This window comes from Ascaphus truei, chromosome 6 (assembly GCF_040206685.1).
Source record: "Ascaphus truei isolate aAscTru1 chromosome 6, aAscTru1.hap1, whole genome shotgun sequence".
NCBI classification, from domain to species: Eukaryota; Metazoa; Chordata; class Amphibia; order Anura; family Ascaphidae; genus Ascaphus; species Ascaphus truei.
In genome coordinates, this window is record NC_134488.1 from 127,997,040 (window position 1) to 128,020,843 (window position 23,804).

At 47.5% G+C, this 23,804-nt stretch overlaps 1 protein-coding gene across 1 annotated transcript; it reads right to left on the reverse strand.

Moving 5' to 3' along the window:
- Positions 1-462: 462 nt before the first annotated feature.
- LOC142498161 (uncharacterized) lies at positions 463-23,804 on the reverse strand. Its single transcript, XM_075606669.1, is given in 9 exon segments — positions 463-1,203; positions 2,362-2,502; positions 10,319-10,408; positions 16,294-16,381; positions 16,383-16,408; positions 20,909-20,978; positions 21,276-21,387; positions 22,089-22,122; positions 23,666-23,804. Coding segments are annotated over 9 exon segments (891 nt in total). The 3' UTR covers positions 463-1,012.

The following is a 23,804-nucleotide window of genomic DNA, read 5'->3' on the forward strand; positions in this document are numbered from 1 at the left end:
CTCCTCCTGTCTGCTAGTTCTACATCCCTTACACTCCTCGGTCCATACCTTTCCCGGCCCATAAATTAACTCCACACCAGGCCCATCATTTTTCTTCTCCCCTTATGCCCATACCTTTCCACCTCCATGCCCAGCCACATACCTATACACACACCCCCAGGCCCATACCTTCCCCCCCCCTCCCCCAGGCCCATATCTTTCCTTCCCCCCAGGCCCATACGTTCCTCCTTCCCAGGTTCATACCTTCTCTTCTCGCTCCCCCGCCCCAGGCCAACTCCTTCTCCCCCCAGGCCCAAAACTCTCCCCCCCCCCTCTCCGGAGGCCCAAACACCTCCCCCCCCGAAGACCAATTCCTTCCCTTCCACCTATGCCCATACTTCCCCCTGCAGGCCCATACCTTCCCCCCAGACCTGTATTTAACAAGTTTTGAGGTAACTTAATACAAATATTGAAATAAACAGATTGCATTGTAATATAATATTTATTTTTCAGTCTTCCAATAACTCAAGAGAACATTTAAGTAAAAGTTATTTCAGAAATGTTTGTCCTGGACCCCAAGATTTCTGTTGGCGCCCCTGCTCACAATACATTTTAAAGCTGTTCCACAGTTCTTACAATGTTGAAAATAACTGTTCTATAAAATAATTCAAGTTAAAGTCTGTATATTTTTGTAATCACAAGAATTAATTGCAGTTGAAATAACAAAAAATCTGAATCCTTATACACATGTACACAGAAACACCTAATAATCTGAATCTATATGTACACAGAAACACCTAATAATCTGAATCTATATGTACACAGAAACACCTAATAATCTGAATCTATATGTACACAGAAACACCTAATAATCTGAATCTATATGTACACAGAAAATAAAACAATATAAGTAGGTTTTATAATATCTATTGTAAATCCAAATAAAAAAAAGGTTTCACCTAATACAGAAGTTCTCATACACTCTGCACTACGTAAACGGGGGAATATATATTATAGGCTGCTTTAGGATGTACTAAGATAAGAGTTTCATCAGCAGAAGAGCAGCAGCTGGAAAGAAAAAGCCTTGGTAGAGACCAATATTTCCATTGGAGCATTTAGTTATCACCTCTGTGGTTAAACCATTGCCGCTCGCAGATTGGCTACCAATATTGCAGATACTTTCAGTGGCACATCCACGTAGGGCCACTTTGCTTGATATGGATCCTAAGGAGAGAAACATGAGTAAATACAGTGTAACTCCAGAGAAATGCATTTACAGTATTCTTGCAGTTGAACCTCAGTGGAGTGAGCAGGGGGAGTACATCTGATCCACGCTGATCACTGCTTGTATTATTCTACACTGAGGTTACTGAGTAATTACACACTGCAGATAAAACACGAGTGTTACTCTGATTATAAGGCACAGTGACAGTTTGATGCGTTTACACTTGAGTTTTACTGCACATTGTAACTGTTCTTTTTCTCCCTGTATTACAGTTACATTGTAAGGTCACAGCATAGGTGTTATTTACTACACTGGGTTACATTGTAATAACGCTGCATAGACAATCTTCACTATGTCATATACAGTTACAAGCATTAATTTGCAAAGCATCACTGGCCCTTCTGGCAACAACAGATTAAATGTACAGTGCAGAAAAAGATAACTTTGACTGACCGCACTGACTTGTCCATACAAACTGACACAACTTACACTGGAACTACAGTATGTACAGTATTAAATAAGCAAATAAACTATAAAGCAATTATAAGGTTTGTAATATTATTAAAAAAAACTTCATCAATAATGGATTAAAACAAAAAAATATATATTATTAGAGGTTTCATAGAGATGTTTTTAGTTTATGTTGTACCTTTGGAGATGTCAGATGCTAATAACACCTATACCTACCCAGTATTGTGCAGGATTTGAAGATATTTAATGAAGAAAATCTCCATTTGCAGTGTTACTAATACTGTATAACAGTGACGCAGGGAGTGGTGCAGCTATAATGAGACATAGGATAGAGTGGCGTTTCTGTGCTATATAGTGAGGCAGTGAGCCAGATTGGGATTGTCTTATTATGGTGAGGGTGTCATCCTAAAACAAGAAATGGACAATGTTTTTGCAGTAAAGTAAGCAGTGGGAAACATCTGTGACGTTTGATTACTTAGATTGTAAGCTCTCTGGAGCAGGAATTTCATTTCCTATTGGCTGATTTTATATTTGTTTGAATGATGCATTACTGTATATTTCCTTATATTGTCAATTTTGTAAAGTGCTGTGTACATTGTCGGTGCTATATACAGAAATTATAGTGACACTGATAAATGCGTGTGCAGTAAATGAATATCTGTGCAATGTGAATATAGTGGAATTACCTGATATTTTTGTAGATTGGAGAAGACACATCTTCTCATCCCCAGTGCACTCTACGGTATCCGAAGTGTAACAGTAATCAGAGTCTGCGGAGATGCAGGTTCGGCACGTCACTCCATTCTTTATATTGTTATTAGCTGGCACTTTAAGTGAGGAAGAGGAAGAGAATCAGATGCCATGAATATTCCAGTCTGCCTTTATTTTGTGATCACTTCATGGGTAGGATAATTACGCATCATGAACAAAACACTGTTGATGAACAAAACAGTGTTCTACAATAAGGCACATTCGGTGCTGGTATACAGTACATTATTAGCCGATTCAAATACATTGGTGTCTTACTGCACCAGAAGGCGTCTCATGTCCGAAGACTGCTTATTACATACCCTTCTCTGTTCCTGAAGAGGTTAAAGTGCTATGTAGAGGTATGAGCACTCAGTGAGAAGGAAAGCTCAAAGGTTTGCTGTGACAGTGTTGCTATCCATCAGCGGGTTTAGCTCATTCCAGTCACTGGGTGCCTCAGGCTTGTCACCTCAGTATAGTTCTTATGGAAACTTCTTACAAAGTGAGGGATGTTACTCATTAAATATACTTTGCATAACACCAGAGTACCTCAGGGCTGCTCCTTCTTAAGCACAGGCAGAACTCCCTAACATTTGGGTAGACGTTTGAAGGGAAATATAATGGAAGTCTTCACCCCCCACAACCAATACGGAATTGTGAATCCTTTCTGTGGCAATGTTAAAATCCAGAACCCGCAGGACAGATTTTCAGTGACAGAAAAAAATCAGGGCCCAATGAATTTAATGGTGGAAATCGATGTATCTGTTAATAATTTTTAGTACTCAATCTGCAGATGGATTTTGGTGTGGGAATCGGATTTGATCTAAAAAATCAAGGAATGGGATTCAAACCTGTCTGCCCATCTCTACTAATTACCCAGTCCCACTAGCATACTGATTTAGTGTCACATTTAATTCCTCCCTATACTTGTCTTCTCACAATCTTATTCTTGCAACACGCTGCTGTTTCTTGCTGCAGGGACCTGTGCCTGTAAAATGTCTCTGTAAAGCGCTGCGTACAACTATCAGCGCTATACAAGAACATGCTATTATTATTATTACTTCCTTATCTCAATTACCGTAATCTGAGCCACGGACAGAAATATTTGGGCCCAGCCAGGACCATAGAAAGGGGGGTGAGACCCGGAAACAACTGTCATAGTGAGTGTGGGGGGCCTGGCTGGCCGATGCTGAAGTTTGGGCCTGGCCAAAGGTCGGGCCCAACATCTGCATCCCGCTGCCGGGCCCCTGATCTCGCACCCACTGCTGGCAGAATCCATTTGCGGAATGTAAAAAATCAGTCCGGATTGTAATCAATAGTGGATTTGAATGAATATGGCCGAATGTTTAAGTATTTCACCCGCATGCCAATTTTGTGTGTGTGGGCCTTATTCAGAAAGCCTCGATAAGGCCCTTATCGAGCACTTATAGACCAAAATGGGTACTCGTATTCAGATAGCCTCGATAAGTGCTCGATAACGGCCTGTATCGACGCAAAATTTTATCTCCATCCGAAATTCGCTGACTGAGCAGCGATCAGCCCCTTATCGACCATTTTCGGATGGTTGATAAAGTTGCGCGATTCAGAGACCCGCGAGTCGGGTGTCGCGGCCCATCACAGCCCATCGCAGCCCTAAAAAACAATTTTCTCCCCAAATCCAATTCACCACAAAATTGTTGGTCAATTGGTGGGGAGATGGGTCGATGAGCTGCGATATGTCGGGACTTAGGAGAAATCAGGCCCCTTTCCTGCCTCGGATTGATGCCGGGGGTCTCCGGAGCTGATAGCCATTAATAGCAGCTCCGGACCCCCCCGGCATGCATCCGAGGCAGGAAACATGCATGTACAGCAACTTCATTACCTTAGCGGCTAACCACTAAGGCAATGAAGGGGTTAAACACCCGTGCCAGGCTTACTGTAAGAAACATACAATACAGTGGCTAGCGGGGTGGGTGAATGGGGAATTTGGCCCTTAGTGGCTGTTTAGGCCTTGCGGGGGGGTTGCGGGTGGAGTTAACCCCTTCATTACCTTAGCGGTTAATACCTTAGCGGTTACATAATACCCCCTTCACCCACCCGTCAGGCCTAAGCACCCACCCCAGACTGACTATACCCACCCACCCTGTACCCATTGAGTAGTATAGTGGTACATCATACCCATATAATAATAATATGGGCATGATAAGCCTCTATGGCACTCAATGGGCACCCTAATGACAATAAATTAATACACAAGACACACAGTAATAAAATGTAACTAAACTCCAAAAAAACACACTTCACTAAATAAAAACAGTAGCCAGCTAATCCAATCAAAAGAAGCAATTACAACATCAACAATGAATTAATTCAACCATTACCCAATCAAACCAATTAATCCCTAAACCAACTCAAAATGAATAGTAACACTAACCAATGTAAACAATGAATTAATCCAACATTAATTAATGTAACCATTAAAAGACAAATAAATAAATTAAAACAATCTCTGAAGTAACCATAAAACACATTAGCTAACATAATATAACATTAAGTACAAGCGAACACCAATCGCAAAGCTTTTATTACATTAACCATAAACAAAAAATCACAACCACATCATTAACTGCAATAACAAGCGAGAAATGCCCCCCCAAATATTGGCATAATAATGTATTAATCTGTACCCTAAAGAGGTACAGATTAATATATTATCAGTCAATGTGCCTTCCCCCAAAAATAAAAAAACACATCCAAAAAATAAACCTGTAAAAAGAGACATTTACAAACATAGAATATCTTACTTACCATTAGAAGCGGTGGCCCTCCGACTCCCGGGGTAACAGGAAGCTCATGTACCTTGAAGGCCTCCAACAGCATCCGATGCCATCCGCCATCAGGATCCGACTCAGGTACCCCAATCTTCTTTTTTCTTTCTTTACTCACCGTCTTCTATCTTCATCTGTAACCATTTCTTGTTCTTCTTTATCTTCTTTCTTCATCTGTCAATCCAAAAAACCCCATGTTAAATCCCAGCCGATGCTGTCTCGTCGGCTTCTTGGGCTCAAATGAGGCGTCACAGCCTTAAATATGGCTTGTGACGTCACATTTACCCTCAAAATGGTTAACAGCCACCTGATTGGCTGTTAAAACCATGTGCAGACTTAAAAATTTTTTTTTGCTGTTTACAGGTTTATTTTTTGGATGTGTTTTTTTATTTTTGGGGGGAGGCACATTGACTGATAATATATTAATCTGTACCTCTTTAGGGTGTATTAATGTTTATTACAATATTTATTAATATACATTTCTTTAATAGTGTAGAGGTGCAGGGGGTCTCCAGAGCTGAACCACGTTGGTTTTATGTCCGGGGACCCCCTGCTTCCCGAGATACAGGCTCCATTATGGGGTGCCGGTATCCCTCTGCATTAAAATGTCCCGCGTCACGTGATTTACCCTTTAATAAAGTTCTATAGAACGAAACGCGTAAGAGTTTCACAGTTATGTGGATGTTCTTTTTCTTTTGGATGTAATTAAAGTATTTTAGTTTTTATGCGCCTGGTTGGAGGTTTTTCAGAGGAGCAGTGACCGCCGTTTTTTCACTTACCCTAATTGTTATATTATATTATTGTTAGTTTGAGTGCACTATTTTAGGGATTCCTCCTCCTTTTTTGCCTGTTCATCTCTATGAAGGCAGCTGTGGTATTTCGATTTGCCAGAATATCTGCATAGAGATGTAGTATCAAAGGGTAGGATGGGAGTAGCGAGGTGTCGGGCCATTTGGTTGAGCGGGGAAGGGCGGAGAAATTTGTACAGAAACAAGGCTCTCCACAGGGGAGACTCTTTGTTCTCTGAGACACTGTGCAGCCTACCGAGCAGGAGGTATGGGGCTGGCAAGTGGAAATCATTGCTCGTAGGCACGGTTCCCATTGGCCAGTTTCGAATTACCCGCTCGCTAGCTACCTGAGCCCCATGATACGCCCCCTCCTCTGAAGAATGCAACCAGCCAAGCCTCCCGCTTGTGTGTGGTGATAAACTATGATCCATACACTGGTTGGTCTATATAAGGGGACTGTCCGATCAGAGAACTAGACCATCTTGTTTATTCCTAGGCTTGGTCCGTGAAACAAAGGCAGGCTTTTCAAAGGTACTTTGCTCATGTAGCCAGGTCCCCTCTGGGTCCCCCTTATCTCTGATGCGGCTGCAGGGAAGGGGGAAGGCTCCAGCTTGCTGCGGGAGTGTTGAGGCAGGAGGGCTGGCGATCTGGTTGTTGGAGCTCCGCGGCGGAACGCCTGTAAGGGCACCGCCATCTTGGCTCCTTCACACATGTGCAGTGTGTATCTCGTGAATGCGCAGTATGTATTGCGGCGGCCATTAGGTAGAGAGGCTCCGCATAGGGACTACTGCTGCGGCCGAGTTTATTCGAGCATTTGCCCGTTCTCGGCTGCAGCAGTAGCCTGGCGCGCGCCGGAGGGTGACGGGCGCGCGCCGAAGCAGCGGAAGAGCGCCCTCCGATCGGGGCGCTCTCCCTCCCGCTGCCGGGTCCGCCGGGTCCCCCGGTACCCCCTGCCGCCGTCCCCCACATCGCGGGACACCAGGGCTCCCTCGGGGAGCCCTGGACGCGCGTGCAGGGGGCGCACGCTCCCGATGACGCGTGACCGCGCGTCGGTGATGCGCGGCACGCCGAGGGGCGGCCACTAGCAAGCCGGGAAATCTCCCGGCTTGCGGATCTGGCCGCAGTGCAATAAACTGTGTCGCCAGTGTACATGTCCCAGCAACCCCAGGGGCTGCTACCCACATAGAGCGCAACAGCCAATAAGGCTGGAGGATACATTAGGGCTCAGGATTAGATACATTAAGCACACCTGGCACCAGGTTTCAGTCAACAGCTGGACAGAGAAGAGTGAAGTAATATCTCAGGTGCTAGTGGCCCTGAGACTAGGCCTAGAGTTCTCCTTCAGGCTCCAGCTAGGCCCTGACTCACCATCAGCTTGTGGGTGCATTAGGGAAAGGCCCTTCAGAATGGGACACTTTACCCATTAGCCCAATAGTGTTTGGGACCCAGCAAAGATGCAGTCCAGTGACGTGTGGCCTGTGGTCTTGGACCACAACCGCAAGTGAGAGACTCTTAAAGGTGAGACACTCCAATGGGAGTTCACTCCACGTCTTCATTGCATCAGATGGATCCTGTCATCAGTCGGCGGCAACCGGGTGTTGGAGCGTCCAGCAGGTTACCATCTCTAAAAGAGCACCAACGGCCACACACACATTCTGTGGGTAGCGCTACCACAAACTTTAGGGTGTGATTGGCTCTGTGGACACTGGGTGGTTAGGTGCCAGGGCACCTCAGTACTTTGGGGAAACCTCACCAGTGCTTGGATATGGTGGTGGTTGGACAGTGGGTACATGGGGTGGGTTCGGCCATGCGTGGCCTGTACAGTACTGTGTTGTGTAGTTATTCACTAAGTTGCATGTTCAGTAAATAATCTTTACCATAACTGTGTGTGTATTTACTATTGTATTGTCTTGGGAGGGGCTATCATACTGTATTCGGATCCTTTTCTGGTGGAGGTCACCAAATAGAATCAGGTACACCCAGGGCTCCCTGCAGCGGAGGATCTGGCCTCCTGTGAGCCCAGGTAACGCACCACACGTAGTTTCCCTAGACACAAGGGGAACGGGGCTACACTCGCAATAGCAACGCACTAGGCACTGAGATGGCGGAGAAGCCAAGCCAAGCTGAGGACAAGTGCTATGAACGTGGCCAAGGTATGATACGAACAAAGACCCATTCAGTGGGGTAAGCCAGGTATCTATCCTGGTGATAGTACTGTAACGGGTATTCCACCCCACCCAATCGCAGATATAGTGTGGGTGCGGGGAACTTAGTGTTACCAGGTGTGGTGCTTTACCTGTTAGGCTCACAGGAGGGCTGAGCTTCCGCCACGGGGAACCTGGGGCAATTATATTAGGAGTAACCCTGTACTCGGTGCAGCGCCTCCACCTGTGATGGTTCCCGGCAGAGCGGGAATTGTTCATCGCAGGACACATACAAATAACTAGCACACCGTAAGTATAATAATTAATACCTTTACTTGAGAACATAAGACACAAATACCATCAACAGAATAACGGGTGTCCCTCTCTAGAGGAGACACGGACTACAGCGTCGCGCAGGACGCTTCCCCCAACACCGGGTGATCCCACCCCGTGTCCAATAATCCCCACACAATGTCCCGCACTCCTACTGAGAGAGGATATGTGTGACTGCGCAGTCACTAACTAATGGAACTGTTGGTGCACTTGTAGAGTTAGAGTACCTGCCGAGCATTCCAGTGCTCGGATCTACAACTGCTTCGAAAAGGATCTATCGCTCGGTGATTACGTCTGATCCTGTGGTTCCTTGTACGGGGTCCGCCAGGGGCGATCTCACCCTAGTAATAGTCTCTGTGGGCACAGACTTGAGCCCAAATCTCTTCACGGGAAGCGCAGCGTCCACTGTGTCCCTATCTAACACTAGCGCAACTGTGACAGGGTCCCTAACCTAGGGCCTGTCCCTGTAGCACCACAAACTGGGGAGTGAGGACATATCTGGGGGTTAACTGGCCTACTCCGCCCCCCCCTAGCTATTCCCAGTCCTGACAACTAACCTAGTACTCCCAGGGCCTGCAGCAACGCACTGCAGCCTGCTGGGTGCTTGCAGCAAACGTGTTGCACAAACCCTGTGCCTTCTTGTCAGACCTCACAGCACTGACAGCCGTGACTCTGACAAAACAGCACACACATGCAACTAAGGGCAGAGTCCCTAACCTGGGGCCGTCCGTTATCACATACCCACTAGCCTGGTGGGGAGTTGGGGCCTGTCTGGGACCTGGGGGAACCTTACCTGGTGCAGGGAGCCACTTGCTCCACACACCCTTCCTTCCCCTTCTTGCTCCCAGCTCCAACTAACTAGCGTGGGCTCAGCACGCGAAATGTATCCTTTCTCTCCCTCTAGAGAGATCCTAGGCCCTATTGGCTCCCTGGCGTCACGTGGGGTGTGCAGAGGCTCATGGGACTCGTAGTCCCTGCTCAGAGCCTTCCCTGGAAGGCTAGGGTTTCGAGGGCTCCTATCTGCGCATGCACGAGCTATCTGGAGTCCTCCCGGCGCCTGGCTCTGACTGCGCATGCGCGATACAATGCGCAATGGCAGCGCCCTCACAGCCTTGCTTCAAGAGCGCCGGGAGCCCTGCGACACGATCGCGGCCTTGGCAACCGGCCGCACGCGTCCCCGGCAACCCCCGAGCAGGAGCCTGACCGCCCTCACCCTTGCGATTGGCTGGTGGGGCCGCCATTGGGCTCGGCGGCACCCGCGATCGCCAGCAAGGTGAGGGGGGTGCTGACAGGCAGGGGGGACCTGGCTACAGTACCATGATGTTCCTGGACGTGGAGTGGACAGGGTAAGCCTTCCTGAAGCAGGCGCCCTGCACCTAGTGAGGCTAGAGTCTCCCCCCAGACCCCAGTTAAGCGTGTATTCCCTGTATTTTGTGTACCATTGTATGACTGCTGGTTTTAGCAGAATAAACCCCATTTTATTCCACTATTGTGACTTCATAGTGAATTGATTCAGAAGGTAAAAGGTGTTAAAAGTACTTGTCTCCCGTGTCACCTGGTATAATCCTACATGAAATAAAAACAGGGTACAGGGTTCTATATACAGATGTGACTTTGCATGCTCTGGTGTGTAAAAGTAAAATGTATCTAAACACAGGTGGTGTAAGTAACACAGAAGAGAAGATATAAATACAATCTGGCACAGATAGATTACTGGAGGTAGCACAGACAGTTACAGTAGGTAAATAATGACACAGAAGCACTTACAGGTGGGTATGGGAGAAGTGCAGTTATCAGTAGTACAACAGGAACTGCTTATCTAGGATTTGTATGTAGGAAGGGTAATACTCCCATTTATTCCACACCTGGTTTGTGGTTCACAATTTCTGGTAAAGATTTTAGTTTCTATTCCGCCTGTAGATATGAAAAGAGTATTCTTATTAATTGACCAAAATAGATACAGCAAATAACTTTGGCAGTGAGAGGGTTAATCACTAATTGCGCAAGATGAATGTTAACACACAGAATAATGTCAATGTACTTTATAGAATGTGGCCCTGGCTAATTCCTCAGATCTTTGACATGTATTAGATTATTATTCTCTCTTAGGGCTGTGAGATTGTACCCATTTCTCAAAGAGATCTCCCTGTAACTTAACATGTTCTGTCTCTTTCACTCTCCCACTGACAGATATGAAATACATCTAACTTTCTTACCTCTGCAATAAAAGAACCTCACTAATACAGTATGTAACGGGTGGACCCCCTTGTCTGACCCCCCCCCCCCCAATCTCACATTGGCTCGTGTGGTCTAACCGGTTCCAATTATGTGATAGTGTTTGGTGGTGCACCTGCAAGTAACAGGACTCCTGAGTCTCCCGCTTGATGGTATTAGGGGATGTCATCAGGACAGGTAGCTGAGGTAGTGGGTGCGAGTCCAACTTACTTCATGTGCAGCGCCTCCACCTCATCAGGATCTGTGCTTCCGCAGGCAGATGGTCCTGGTGAGGAACTCCTTTCTTGTGGTGCCATCCACTGTTGAGTAATCTCACACTCACACAGTGGGGGTATCTTTGAACAGGGCATCTTTATTTGCATGGTATGGGCAAGCTGCCCCTCACAGATAGCAACTCAGCCGCTCATCTCTGTGCAGCACTCCATTAGGAAGGTCCCTTCTCCCCAATAGAGCTGCTTTCCACCTTTACTCTCAAAGAGATTCCCCAGCTTCTCTGGCTGCTGTAAGCTCCTCTCCTGAGCTGCTCTGTCTCTCTCTCTTGAGCTGTTCTGTCTCTGTCAGCTCCTCTCACTCTCCCCAATGTCCTGCGTCTGCTCACTGACTCACAGCTAGCAGGAGACACTGCAACACTGTTGCAAACCTTCCCGTGCCTCTAACTGAACAGAGGCAGCACAATAACAGGAAACTGACTTCTAACTTTAGGCAGTGCTGTGTCTTATATCACCCCCCAGAGAACAAACCTGCTCTGTACCACTAAGTGGGGGCACATTGCATGTTGTCACTTCCTTTGGGGATATATGACACCTCACCAGGGTGTGAGGGCAAACCTCATTGATTGTTGCTGGCAATCCTGCATACTTACCAGCTTTACTGCCAACATGAGAAAGAGATATGTACACCAATTTTAGACATGGCTACATTCTCCCCCTGGTGGAATCCCAACGGCCCGGCTGGGACCTAAATTTGCAGAACCTTCCTTCAGGTAGCACTGCAAAACATAACCACACATTATTACAGTACATATGTTTTCATAACACAATAACAGATACATCCTAACGTAGATGTGTAAGAACTAGGATTACCCCATGCTGGAGTATCCATTACTGGGACTACTCTACCCTCTTAAGGTGGCTTGCGCACAGCATGGTCTACTGGGTTTAGAGCAGCAATGCTGTAACACTCTAGGGGACATACTAGACACCCACAATCAGCCCATAACTCTGGCTTGGATGCTAGTGAACTGAGAGGATTATGCCCATACATTTTCCAAAGGCATCTCCTGGAGATGTAGACTATCCCCTCTTGACTACACCACTTCTCATCTAGCCCGCCAGGATCCCAATTTTCTTCCCCCGATCCTTCCTCTTCATCAGTGCCATATCCCCTATCTTCATCAGGGGTACCCATTTCGAACTTACTTTCTCCCTCCCATGGATGGTGAAAATAAAGTAACCACTTTTTGCGATCCCTGACAACTCTTGCCGACACTGGAGGCACATAGGGGGCTCCCCGGGCAATAGGCACAATATGAGCAACATTACCCAAATTCCCAGACGAAACTCCCAATGTCCCTGGGGACCCAAAATTTGACCCAAGGCTCTTAGGATCACACCCCACAGTAACAGTACGATTGTCATCATTAGTGCAATATACCCTTTGTTGCATAGCTATTTCCCTCCCCGACCCATCATCAGATGTAAAACAGTCACCCCAGTCCAGATTTTCTCCAGTCCAGTCTTCAGAAGTGGCTCGGGACTCCCCAGACAACCCTTGGCTAGACTGGGACCTGTAGGAAAAAGTGACAGGGGCAGGGGTTTTAACTATGGCCGGGGGTTGGGCATAGGGAAACACTGCTGGCATATGCGGGGCTACGACCCGCAACTTCTCGCTAACTTGCCCGGTACCATCGGACTGGCACTCTGGTTCACCTATGTCCGAAATTCCCAGGCTTCAGCAGGGCCTGCTGTCTCTTCCCGGACCCAGGCTTCCTGGTACAGCTGCTTGGCCGGGAGGACACGGCCATCTCACTGGACTCGCCGCCATCTTGCGTTGGGTTCCAAACCGGAACCTCTTCCTCCAGAACGACATCCGCCACCGGAAGTGATGGTTCTGCTCTCCGCTCCGTCCGGGTCTGGGCTAGGCCTTTCTCCACCATTGCCACCACCGGCGCCTGTGGGGGGTTAGGAGGTTCCTCACCACTCCGCTGGCTTGCGATGGGTTCCTCTGTGGTAGGCCGGACTGGCCATTGTAGGGCATTCGGGCCTACATCAGGGTCCGCAGCAGATGGGATAAATGTCTCTTTATCTTCAGCTTCACTTGTGTGGTCCGCCGGCTGGCGCATCACCACAGCTGATTGACTACTGTCTTCAGTAGTACAGGATGGGGATAGGGACATCTCCGCAGGGGAACAGCGTCGGGGCGCTTCGCATTCGCTGGGGGCCATCGGCCTGAAGCGGTCCTGCTCCGCCGGTACCAGTGGTAGCGATCCCCCTTCTCCCTGGGCAGTCACCTTACCCTTCGTTGATTCCGTCAGGAATGGTTCCATCATCTGGGGTTCCGGTTTTGGAACCGGATCTGGAGCCGTCTCTGTCATCGGAGCTTGGAACTCCTCACGCTTAGGCAGATAAGGGCTAGACATAAGCTGGTTTGCTCCTTTTGCAAAGAAAGTAGCTCCCAAACAAGTTCTTTTCCCAGAGATACACAATCAGAGTCCTCACACCTCAAGCTGATGATTCCGTCATTGGATACTTCCCGGAATCCTTTAGGCAATGAATAACAGGCAAAGGTCGTATCACCCTTCCTCACTTTATGTATACACGGGCACAAAAGAAAGGGGTAAGTCACTCCTCTGGCCCGCCATGCTCCTGGTAGCTGAGGTTGTTGTTTGCTGCATTCTGTTTCTTTCTTAGGGGAAACAGAAGTTGCTACTGGCAATTCAATGTGCGCACTCCCCATGGTGGACTCTAGAGGAGGGTCTCGTAGACTTGTAGGCTGACCCAGCACAGGGGCGGAGTGAGTCATAGTCCCTGAGGGCGCGGCTCCAGCTTTCGCACCAGACTCCCCAACAGGGTGGGGTTTCATCACTGGCGCCAATCCTGGCCAACAATCAGCAAACTGCAAAGTTGCAAGACTTTCTGCAGCTGGCCCACGCGGTGTCCCGAGAACGCGGGAACCGCCATTTTGGTTAGTACTATCTTTCTGCATCACATTTGAGGTAGCGTTTGGCTGTTTGTATATTGAATGATAACAAAGTCCATTTCGTTCCTCCCATCTAGCAACACTTTCGTCCTCACTATCCTCGGGGTTACTATCCCGAGAGCATAGACAGGACAAACCCGGTGCAGGCACGGCTGTCACGCCAGTCTACAACAGGCTCACAAAAGTCTCTTCTGTAGCTTGTTCTTCTTCCACGCACAGGTTAAATGCGTGTTCCTCGTTTGCCCGCCATCCTGGACCTTCTGCGCTCTGCAGATCCTCCATTCTGACTGTTCTCTCTAGAGGAGGGGCACTTTCTACCAAGGAGTGGTTCTGACTCTGTGCTGAACTACTCACAGTGCAGGGGCGGGGCTCTGCTTTTCGCGCCCAACCCGGACAGAATTCTGCAACAATTGTACAGTCCTGGTGCTCGCCCGACTTGGCGGGAGCCACCCTCTTAGGTGTGACTCACTGCTTGAGAGAGCCTCCATTCTTGCGGTCGCCATTCTTTTCTCTGTTATAATTTCTGTTATCGCACATGGAGCTCCTCTCTGCGGGGCAGCTGCCACACCGATGCAATAAAATGCCTTGTGCACCACCTTGTGTACCTAACATAGATCTGACTCGTGTTTGCACTACCTCAGGCTAGGCTCACTCTTTCTGTGTCTGCTGTATCGCTTTCCTCCAGTCTGTGCTCCTCTCTTGGTAAGTGATCTGGAATGGAGACTAGAGTACTCTGGCTCTTCCATGCAGTACTTTGGGCGTCTACCTACTGTTGGCTAGCCTAGTGAGGACCCTTCCAGAATTCCTGCCCTAAGTTACAAGTTTACCCATTCAGGCGTCCCCCGCTAGTGCTACCTCAAGGCGACTAGGACAGCAATAGCCCCCTGCTCCAGACCCACTAACCCCTAGCGGATCCCAAGGCGTCTGTGCGGCCTGCAGCTCCCCGACTATCCCTGGTTCCATCCCACGCAGCACAAAGTGGCAGCAGACACTCACCCTGTTTCCTATTGTGTGCCTAGCAAAAGCCTGTCCTGTTAACAGTCTCTCAGCAGCGCCTCCAATTGTAACGGGTGGACCCCCTTGTCTGACCCCCCCCCCCCAATCTCACGTTGGCTCGTGTGGTCTAACCGGTCCCCATTATGTGATCGTGTTTGGTGGTGCACCTGCAAGTAACAGGACTCCTGAGTCTCCCGCTTGATGGTATTAGGGGATGTCATCAGGACAGGTAGCTGAGGTAGTGGGTGCAAGTCCAACTTACTTCATGTGCAGCGCCTCCACCTCATCAGGATCTGTGCTTCCGCAGGGAGATGGTCCTGGTGAGGAACTCCTTTCTTGTGGTGCCATCCACTGTTGAGTAATCTCACACTCACACAGTGGGGGTATCTTTGAACAGGGCATCTTTATTTGCATGGTATGGGCAAGCTGCCTCTCACAGATAGCAACTCAGCCGCTCATCTCTGTGCAGCACTCCATTAGGAAGGTCCCTTCTCCCTAATAGAGCTGCTTTCCACCTTTACTCTCAAAGAGATTCCCCAGCTTCTCTGGCTGCTGTAAGCTTCTCTCCTGAGCTGCTCTGTCTCTCTCTCTTGAGCTGTTCTGTCTCTGTCAGCTCCTCTCACTCTCCCCAATGTCCTGCGTCTGCTCACTGACTCACAGCTAGCAGGAGACACTGCAACACTGTTGCAAACCTTCCCGTGCCTCTAACTGAACAGAGGCAGCACAACAACAGGAAACTGACTTCTAACTTTAGGCAGTGCTGTGTCTTATATCACCCCCCAGAGAACAAACCTGCTCTGTACCACTAAGTGGGGCCACATTTCATGTTGTCACTTCCTTTGGGGATATATGACACCTCACCAGGGTGTGAGGGCAAACCTCATTGATTGTTGCTGGCAATCCTGCATACTTACCAGGTTTACTGCCAACATGAGAAAGATATATGTACTGCTGCGGCCAAGTTTATTCGAGCATTTGCCCGTTCTTGGCCGCAGCAGTATCCTGGCGCGTGCCGGAGGGTGACGGGCGCGCGTCGAAGCAGCGGAAGAGCGCCCTCCGATCGGGGCGCTCTCCCTACCGCTGCCGGGTCCGCCGGGTCCCCCGGAACCCCCTGCCGCCGTCCCGCGATCGCGGGACACCAGGGCTCCCTCGGGGAGCCCTGGACGCGCGTGCAGGGGGCGCAGGCTCCCGATGACGCGTGACCGCGCGTCGGTGACGCGCGGCACGCCGAGGGGCGGCCACTAGCAAGCCGGGAAATCTCCCGGCTTGCGGAACCAGCCACACTTTAATAAAGTGTGTCGGTAGTGTACACCAATCTTAGACATGGCTACAAGTACATTCAAGTCATTGACATACAGAATACAACATACCTGCTGCGGTCACTGCGTACGATGACACGCAAATGTTATTATCAGGGCAGGTTATAGAGGGGCCTGTGCAGGATGTTTCAGTGGAACTCACACACTGTACATGATAGAGAATAACCTGAAAGATAAATACATTGTCATTATTGAAGGCTCAGTAAGAGGCTGAGTCGTTGGCTTTATATTCATCATTACCTTCACTGGCTGAACTTTCTTTAGTATATACAATACTAGTAACTATACAGAGAGACTGATCAAATGTTACATCCATTTGTCTTACTATTTTCCCAACTAGCGATTGGCGAATGTGTCAAAATTCAATCAGCAAACTTTCCCATTTCTTTGTAAACTCCCGAAAATTTGTTTAAACATGTTATTAAAAATGTGCTTTAAATATGCCAATTTGTCATTTAAATATAGTTTGCACATTTTGTGGCAAGTCTCATGTTCTTACAGCATTCTTAGATAATATATGAGCTATATATATGTGTGTGTGGTGGGGGACGGGACGGGACATAGGAGGGTAAAGATTTATATTATATACTGTAGATGATTGACAGTATGGTATTCAGTGTTTTAAATAAATGATATTTAATCCAATCAGGATGGAGAAAACTGCCCAGACCCCTAGCAGCAGCAGCAGCACAGAAACATGAGAATGAAAAACACTTTGATGTGTTGAAATATGCTCACACTTTTATATTTAATCCCAGACCTCTTCTTGTGCGCACTGTACTGCATACTGCACTGTATTTTATCATGTATTGAACCACAATACTAATGTTTCTTTTGAAATAAAACATTAACTCACCGTTAAACAGAATAAAATGCCAGTGGTATCCCACGTGGCTGGTTAGTGGCACAGCGGCACCATCCACACACGCCGAACTCTACAATGTAACTCTGAGAGGAAAGAAAGATAATAGGCGCCCCACTGCGTGTCATAGGATGATGCAATAAGCTGCGTACTTTCTATAGCAAGAAAGCAATAGGTATCATGGTTTTATTTTTCATTTGTCATATAAAAAAATTATATTATAATATTGAATATGCTTTTATTTTAAACTGCACCCGCCTCCCCTGAAATCCTGATACACCCCCCTGTCGAGGCGCGCCCCACCGGTTTGCAATCACTGTGTTAGAGGGTCTCTAATCTGACCTCAACCTGAAAAGCAAGTAAACATGTTGCAAAGTGGGATTTCCCCTTTAAATATAGGGTTACAAGACCAATCCCGTTATTCACATATACAATTAGTACTGAAATGATTTAACAGAATTACCGTAGCATATGATTGTCACCATACACGGCACAGATATACATAGTGAGCAGCACCAGACACAAGGTCTATCTGCTATAAACTAATGACTGCAGCACTGTACTGTTTGATCTTCATAAAAGGATGAACATTTCAAGTATGGCCAGGGAGACCTGCAATGCATTTCCTGGCAGGCTGCAACCAGCACGTACGTACATAAAGGTTTGAGAGATTATTACACTTAAGCAATTTGTTTGTGTTGTTCTTTGTTTGATTTTCAACACCTACACAAAATCTTTTTTATTATTTATTTATTTTATTTATTTATACAATATTTTACCAGGAAGTAATACATTGAGAGTTACCTCTCGTTTTCAAGTATGTCCTGGGCACAGAGTTAAGACAAATAATACATGGTTACAAATACAGTTACATAAATGAGCAGGGTATACATTATATACAAGACATTGCATGAACAGTTAAAGATAATATATATTATGGGCGTATGAAACTGTTACAGACCAGATTAAAATGTGTGACAGCCTTAGATTTGAAAGAACTTAAACTGGTGGTGGATATGTGAGTCTCTGGTAGGTTGTTCCAGTTTTGGGGTGCACGGTAAGAGAAGGAGGAACGTCCGGATACTTTGTTGAGCCTTGGGACAATGAACAGTCTTTTGGAGTCTGATCTCAGATGATAGGTGCTGCATGTGGTAGGGGTGAGGAGCTTGTTCAGGTAGCTGGGTAGCTTGCCCATAAAGAATTTGAAGGCAAGACAGGAAAGGTGAACTTTGCGGCTAGACTCGAGTGATGACCAATCTAGTTCTTTGAGCATTTCGCAGTCATGTGTGTTATAGTTGCATTGGAGAACACAACGACAAATTGAATTGTAGAGGGTGTCAAGTTTGTTAAGGTGGGTTTGAGGTGCCGTGCCATATACTATGTCTCCATAGTCAATAATTGGCATTAGCATCTGCTGTGCGATACGCTTTCTGACCAGGAGACTTAGAGAGGATTTGTTCCTGTAAAGTACCCCTAGTTTGGCATAGGTCTTGGTTGTCAGGGTATCAATGTGCATCCCGAATGTTAAGTGGGAGTCAAACCACATGCCCAGGTATTTAAAACAATTGACAGGGGTTAGGGTGGTGTTAGTGTTGGTTCTAATCTGGAGCTCAGTCGCTGGAAGATTTAAAAATGTAGTCTTGGTCCCAAATACCATTGTTACAGTCTTGTCAGTGTTTAAAAACAGTTTGTTTTGGGAAATCCATTTTTCGAGTCTCAAAAAGTCAGACTGAATTATGTGTTGAAGGTCAGAGAGGCTATGGCTGTGTGCATAGAGGATTGTGTCATCTGCATACATGTGTATTGAGGCTTCCTGACAAGATGTGGGAACATCATTGATGAACACTGAGAAGAGTAGGGGCCCCAGAACAGAGCCTTGCGGTACACCACAGGTGATATCCAGGGGGTTGGAGTTAGAGCGTGAGATGGACACATGTTGGGTTCTACCTGATAGGTAGGACTGAAACCAGTTTAAAGCATGCTTCCCTATTCCAGAGCTCTGGAGTTTGTTAAGCAGGATAGCATGATCAACAGTATCAAAGGCCTTTGCAAAATCTAGGAATACTGCACCAGTGAGTTGACCCTGTTCCATTCCACACTGGATTTCATTGCAAACTTTTAGCAGGGTAGTTACGGTAGAGTGTTTGGGGCGAAAGCCAGATTGGAATTGGCTAGGGAAATTTGTCTTGTTATAGTAATCGCTTAATTGGGAGTGGACACATTTTTCCATGACTTTGGATAGGATTGGGAGAAGGGAGATTAGCCTGTAGATTGAGACAGTGTCTTTGTCCCCACTTTTGAAGATTGGGACAACTCTGGTAGCTTTCCAGGTCTTAGGGATATGGCCTGCAGACAGGATAGAGTGACTATTGAAGCAATTGGTTTGGCAATTGCTGGGGCACCAAGTCTTAGGAACCTAGATTGTAGTAAGTCAGGTCCACATTGGCTGCTAAATTTTAATTTGAGGAGCGCTTGTGTAATCTCCTCTTTGGATACTGGGCCAAATTGAAAAGATTTGTTTTCATGGTAAAGAGTGGTAATATTTGCAGACTTTCAACACAGGGTAAAATACTGCATCCCATACCTTTTTAATTAGTGTTGCTCTTCTCTGAAGCATGACTTACCCACGCCTCGAGCTGGACCCCTCTCCCATTCCCAATAAACTCACCCTACAACTTTTTGTGAGATATTAACGGTCACAACTTTTATTTATAACAACGGATAAATATTCCATAATTATCCCCAACTAGGGACCCAGATTCCTGCACAAATTCCCTAGGGTGTCAGTCTGCACATCACCCTCCATTGGTGAATGTGTAAGGCTGACAGAAAGAAATATGTGTAAGTTTTATTATATTCACACCAGGGAATTTGTGCACCCACAGTTTACCTCTATAGTAAGGTAACTATGATACTGGCTTTGGCCAGCTTTTAATTGCACACCTTACAATAGCATATGCTTTATTTAACCCCTTCAGGGCTTTCTCACGTGTTTCACTAGTCCATAGGACATTAATATCATATATTCAGTGAAGGTACAGTACCTGCAAATGTGGTTATGCCTTGACATGGCTGCCGGCTTATTATGCTATGGCCAAAGGGTTTAACTAAATAACCTTTGCCCACAAGATCACTATTATATTTTAGCCTAATTGGTAGGAGTGCAGGAATTTTTGTTTTTCTATATGTAAGGCCTATCTTTTTACCAGCAGCAAACTTCTAAAGGGAGGACCGCGGTAATATGTACAGACCTTCCTCCTGGAGCCAATTCAGACTGAGTCCCCCTCCCAGAGTAACATTACTCCCGCCACCAGCAAGGTAATTTAACAAACCTTAGGCCGGGGCCTTAGAGGGTTCAGCAGAGCGGAGGCGCGCTAACGCTGAGGCTCGCCTGCTGAAGTCAGCGCGATTCCATGGACTTGCAGGCGAGCCAGCGTGCGCGAAGGGAGCCGGGGGGAGGTGGTTGGACGCGGGGCAGTGACGTCGCTGTGCCAATCGCCCGTGACGCACTGACGTCAACGTCACGGCGCCGACGTCACGGCGCCGTGACGTTGACGCTGCTTCAGGCTGATTGGATGTTTTCAGCCGACAGTGCGCTGAAAAACAGCTTGGCTGTCGGCTGAAAATTCCAAAGCCTCAGCACACCTGCGGACGCTCGCGTGAGCCTCCTCTCAAGGCATCCTTATTGAGGATGCAGGGGCTCAGGGCGGAGCGTCCGCACGGCTCAGCGCGGCCTGTCCTATGGACGCAGCCTTAAACTGGCCTTGCGAGCCGCCACTAGCCACACTGCCTTCTCTAGCCCACCTTGCCATGCTAGAATCAGGATATCATTCTCGATATCCGAAAAATGGACCTCTTCCTCTTGAAACAGGCCCTTCAGACCCAGTTACAGGTTCTCATTCCCCCGAAAACCAGCATGAATCCCTGAAGATTATGAAATCCTAAATAAAATCCCTGTCTCCCTTCAACTTTAAGAAGAAGGAGACGCTTGCTAAAAATGTCCCAATCAATGAGACCGAACCTCCCAATTCCCGTCGTTTCTGTACCACAAACCTTAACATGTTGTCCCTGGTTTTCTCTTCCCTTACGCCCTCAGGCCTTTGTTCTTCCAAGTCTGCGTTTAACCAGGCCCACCATTCCTCCCAAGTCCTGCTGTATGCTGACCACGTACCTGGTCTAATGAAGCCTTCACCCTATCCATCACTCTCCCACTGCTTGCTGTCAGAGCTGGTGCGGGCATGGTTCCGCTGTCATAGCCGCTCCCGGGACCAACGACCTGAATGCTGTGAAGTGAAAACGAGAAAGGGCACCCGTAATCTTATTCATCAAACCCGGCACATGCTTCACGCCCTTCATCTCTGTTGCTCCTTGCCCTGACACCAACTCAACTACCCCTACCCCACTCGTGCCCCCCTCCCCACCCCCTGTTGGTCCTATTGCACCCTCCAAACCCCGTGTCGCCTGAAGCTCATCCTGCACTTGATGCACTTACCATGCCTCCCCCCCTAAACCCCTGTATCTGGCTACTTCCTCCCCTGCACTCTCACCTTCTACCCTGATCCCCCTACTACTCATATTCATATACCTTCCTCCCCTGTGTATGAGCCCTGAAACTAACCCTGTCCCCCTCTAGCCCCCCCTCCAGTTCCACCCCCCATCCTGGCTTGACTTACCAGCCGCCCGCTGATCTGATGCTGGACGCATCCTTTTCTGTGCCACCCAGGCACGTTGCGCTGTACCCAGGTGGCACAGAAAATGCCCCCACCCTCCCCCCAAAAAAACCCACAGCAAAATCATGAACCCCAAAAACACCCAAACTACAGGGGATTGCAAAAATAATGCAAATATCATTTGTGAGCACAGTCACATGTCTCAGACAGGTCTGCACCCAGCTTTTTATCCTTTTCAGATAACAACTTACTTTAAATAAGGAAACTGTAAGAACAGAACATTTTCTGACGTTTCCAGCAGGTGACGCAATTACCATACAGACTGTAAGAGCAGAAACAGTCTCAAACCTGCAGCAGGAGGCACAATTATCATATACACATTAAACAGGGTGTTACTCAATAGTCATACAGATAACGTAACATATTTTGTCTAAAGCTGCTAAGTAAGACTTTCTGGCCATTATTGTCACCAAAAGAAAGGCAACAAGATAAACAGGCACCACCATTGCAGCTTCCTATTGGCACATGTGGAGCGAGAGATTTGAACCGCCATTTTGTTTCCCCTAGAGGACACAGTACCAGCGCAACCTTTACAGGTATATCATGTGACTCAGGGATCAGGGGGTGCCTGAAGCTGGAAATATTGCATTATTGCTCCCCCCCCACAAAAAATAAAGTAGGAACTGCCCCTTTTACATTTGGCAGTAATAAGAAAAGGTATCATCTAATTCTGGATCTACAAAGGAACTTTGACTCCAATAATTTACGCAAGAGAATTCATTTTTATCAATGGAGTTAATTTGTATCTGACAAACCCGAGAGCAATAGTCCATCACAAACTACATTTAACCTTTTAGTGATCTGCAAACATTCATTGAACATGTCAATAATCTATTCCTAATAAAGTGAATTTATAGAAGAAAAAAAGATGGGTCTAAATACTAAATACTGTAAATAATACATTTTTATCACAGAACACCAGAACGTTACCCAGGGATCAAAACACCAGAAGGACTAAGCAGTTCAATAAAATATGTTTTATTCCAGCTGGAGCCAGCAAGCATGACACAGAGCACAAATCAGGAACCCTAGCTGGCTAGGTGCTGAGTGACACATTGAAGGCATACCCAGAATTTGCTTCCTCACTCCATAGAGCAGTGTCTCCCAACGCCAGTAATCAGGGAACCCCAACAGGTCAGGTCTTAAGTATATCCCTGCTCCAGCGCAGGTGGGTCAATCAGCGACTCAATCATTTTGACTGAGCCGCCGATTGACCCACCTGTGATGGAGCAGGGATATCCCTTAGGCTTGGTCCCCACTGGCTGCTGCAGCGCCCGCTATGGTGGCGACGCCCCGGCTGTTCAGCCAATGAGGGCGAACCTTCCGGGTGACATCAAGGCCGTGTCCCCCTACCCACCCCCCTGACTTTCCCCCTGCAGCTCACTGCAGACCGAGGAATTCGGCTGTAGGTGCCGCCAGCCTGGCAGGCGCGCGTGCAACGCAGACAGTGCCTAAGACCTGATCTCTTGGGGTTCCCTGAGGACTAGTGTTGGGAAACACTGCCTCAGAGCATACTCCTTAGCTTATCCATGTTAGACTGTGAATGCGCTCAGGAGCCCTGATCTGGTCCCCTTTTTCTATCCTTCCATCTGCTATAGGAAATCATGGTAGAAGGGTTGGAGACCAATCCGAGTGTGGATTCAGCTGACGGACCAATCGGGAAGCGAGAGCTTACTTCCATGGACCAATCATGGCCAGCGGCAGGTTATGAAAGAGTTAAAAGCTGTGGGGGGTAATGCAAACTGACCATTGGGAGCAACGCCTACTAGGGCTGGCGTCGCTCTGGCTAGGGAGGAAGCAAATGGCTTCGAGCTTCGGACTGATTGCTCACTAGTCCCATTTCTGCCCCCGGAACACCATTTCCTTTGTCCAGTGCCAGTGCCTCTCATATCCTCCTCCAGTCCCACCAGTAGCCATTTCCTTTGGACATGCGGGCTGCACAAGTCATGCATGTCCAGAGACTCTGACAT